Source organism: Vipera berus, assembly GCF_964194415.1.
Source record: "Vipera berus genome assembly, chromosome: 4".
In the NCBI taxonomy this organism is placed as follows: domain Eukaryota; kingdom Metazoa; phylum Chordata; class Lepidosauria; order Squamata; family Viperidae; genus Vipera; species Vipera berus.
In genome coordinates, this window is record NC_138206.1 from 81,147,884 (window position 1) to 81,151,146 (window position 3,263).

Here is a 3,263-nt window from a genome sequence, read left to right on the forward strand (position 1 = left end):
TTGGTTTGATGCACTGGGCATTCAAGTAACCGGGATCCACCGGACACAAGCGGCAAACGTGGCATCAGTATGCGAGGAATTCACAAATGTTTTTGACACGAGCCTGGGAGAGTACAAGGACCCTTCGATAGCCTTTAAGCTTGATCCTGCTGTAACACCTATTAGGATCAAGCCCCGTAGAGTTCCATTTGCACTAAAACACAAAATCAATGCAGAGCTGGACAAGCTAGTCAGTCAGGGGGTACTACAGCCCATAGATAGGGGTGAGTGGGAAACTCCCATTGTCATGCCACTTAAGGCCAATGGGGAGGTCAGTATTTGCACTGATTACAAGTGCACCATTAATCAGGCACTACAGCAGCACACATACCCGGTGCCAGTCATTAGCCACACTTTGGCATTTCTGCAAGGAGGTACCATGTTTGTGAAGTTAGATTTGGCACAGGCCTATCAGCAGTTACCCGTGGATGAGGCCACAGCCACTGCACAAACAATTGTGACACACAGGGGAGCTTTTAAAGTCAAATGCCTCCAATTTGAGGTTAGTGTAGCCCCAGAAATCTTCCAGGGAGTTATGGAGCGTATGCTCAAGGGCATTCAAGGGGTTTGCCCCTATTTTGATGATGTGGTCATCACCGGTGAGTCCACTGAGGTGCTTGCAAGGAGGCTCAAAGCCATCCTTCAATGGTTTCGCATCGTGGGACTCAAATTGAAAAGGAACAAGTGCTTTCTTGTCGGGAGTAGCGAGTCCCCGTTGCCGTGATGGCCAAGATCAAAGCCCGTGACTTACGAGGGAAGAAGAAGGAAGAGCTGTTGAAACAGCTAGATGACCTCAAAGTGGAACTGTCTCAGCTCCGTGTTGCCAAGGTGACCGGTGGAGCAGCTTCCAAGCTCTCCAAGATCCGGGTGGTTCGCAAATCTATTGCCAGGGTGCTGACGGTTATTAACCAGACCCAGAAAGAAAACCTCAGGAAATTCTACAAAAACAAGAAGTACAAGCCGCTGGACTTGCGTCCCAAGAAGACACGTGCCATGCAGAGGCGGCTAAACAAACACGAAGAAGGTCTGAAGACCAAAAAACAGCAACGGAAAGAGCGGCTTTACCCCCCTCGCAAATACGCCGTGAAGGCCTGAGGCGGTCACCTCCCCATTGACTTGTCCAAGAAGAATGGCCCATTAAAAGTTTTGCAACAGAAAAAAAAAGAAAAGGAACAAGTGTAACATTGGGGTCCCTTCCACTGAGTTCCTAGGATTCTGTATTGATGCTGAATGCATCCATCCTGCAGAGTCCAAGCTGAAGGCAATTCAGCTGGCACCAAGCCCCATGTCAGGCATTCCTGGGTCTCCTTAATTTTTACCATGCATTACTTCCTAGCAAGGTTGCAGTGGCAAAGCCATTACACTGGCTCTTAGACAAAAACTCCCCATAGAAGTGGACCAAGGTTCACGAAAATAGTTTTAAGGCAGTAAAGTCACTACTGTCCTCCAATTCAGTGCTTACGCAGTTTAATGAAACATTGCCTGTATGCATTGCATGTGACGCATCCCCTTATGAGGTGGGGGCTGTACTAAGCCACTTGTCTAGTGATGGGACTCAAGTCCCCATTGCCTATTATTCAAGGACATTGTCCTCAGCTGAGCGCAATTACGCTCAGATTGACAAAGAGGCCTTGGCCATTGTGGTGGGGGTGAAGAAATTCCATGATTACTTGTATGGCAGGGAATTCATGGTCTTCACAGACCACAAGCCACTGTTGGGGTTATTTACTACAGATAGGCAGACCCCTCAAGTACTCTCCCCTAGAATGTTAAGGTGGTCCATTTTTATGTCAGCCTACAGCTACAGGCTGGTTCACAAACCCGGCAAAGACATGGGCCACGCAGATGGCCTTATCAGGTTGCCATTGCTACAGGTAGAGCCAGATCTGGCTCCAGCAGCTTGCATCTTGTCAATTCAGGATTTGCCTGAGTTTCCCCTCCATGCTGGGGATGTGGCTGCAGAAACTGCTGCAGATAAAGTTTTAAGTAGAGTTTTGTCATGGATTCACACCAGGTGGCTTGAAAATAGCCTTGGACCAGAGTTCCAGAGCTATTTCACACGTAGACATGAGCTTTCAGCTCACAAAGGCTCTATCTTATGGGGGAGTAGGGTTATTGTCCCCAGTTCATTAAGGCACCATGTGCTTCAGTCTCTGCGTGAGGGCCATGGTGGCCAGGGTTATATAAGGCTATCAAGGCCCAAGTACACAGGTGTTACACATGTCAACAGTCCAGACCTGAGATGCCACAGGCCCCTGTCCACCGATGGGAGGAGACTCATACACCATGATCAAGGATTCACATTGACTTCACTGGGCCCTTTCAGGGACAGCTGTTTTTGATAGTGGTCAACAGTCACTTTAAATGGTTGGAAGTAATTCCTATTTCAACTATGACTACTGCTAGGACCATCCAGGTGCTTAGAAAGCTTTTTGCCACACACGGGCTACCGGACGTGGTAGTCTAGGACAACAGGGCCCAGTTCACAGCGGCAGAATTTCAAGCCTTCTTGAGGACTAACCTCATAAGGCATGCAAAATCGGCTCCTTTTCACCCCTTGACTAACAGGCAGGTTGAACGTATGGTGTGCTCGACAAAAGAGTCACTCAAGCACATTGTGACGTGGGATTGGCACCATAGGATGGCTGATTTTTTCCTTTACCAGCACACTACGCCTTGTACAGCAACAGGCAAGAGCTCAGCAGAGCTTCACTGGGGAAGAAGGCTAATCACGAAACTGGACAGGTTGCATCCTGACCAGGTGGCAGCAGACACCACATGCCCAAAGGCTCCAAGGGGGTTGAAAATGGGTGATGGGGTATGGGCCCAGAACTATGGGCATGGGAACTTGTGGGTGGCGGGGAAAATTGTTAAAATTTCTGGACCTCTTTCTTACAAGGTGGCTCTAGATGGAGGGTGAGTTGTTTGCCGCCATATTGATCAGCTGTGGGAACATTTTACAGAACGGCCACTAAGTGAGGACCTCACAACAGGTCTGCAAATATAGCTGGCAACTGGCAGCCTAACAAAGCAGTTCACATGCTCTGAGAACTCATTCAGACAGTACAACAGGGAGGTGGTCGTAGATGGGGAAAGTCAACCAGAGCACAGCAGCAGTTTCGCTGATACAGCTACCTCATTGGACTTTGGTTTGGACCGACCAGGAAAGGCCAGCCAAAAGAACTCAAGTCAATCTGACTCACGTGAACTCGAGAGTCGTGGTC

The 3,263-nt window shown here is 48.9% G+C and overlaps 1 protein-coding gene across 1 annotated transcript; it reads left to right on the plus strand.

Moving 5' to 3' along the window:
• The first annotated feature begins 732 nt into the window (after positions 1-732).
• LOC308667176 (large ribosomal subunit protein uL29-like) lies at positions 733-1,215 on the plus strand. Its single transcript, XM_081326308.1, has one exon. It carries the CDS (start codon positions 763-765, stop codon positions 1,132-1,134), a length of 372 nt encoding a protein of 123 aa, XP_081182434.1. The 5' UTR covers positions 733-762; the 3' UTR covers positions 1,135-1,215.
• The last annotated feature ends 2,048 nt before the right edge of the window (positions 1,216-3,263 follow it).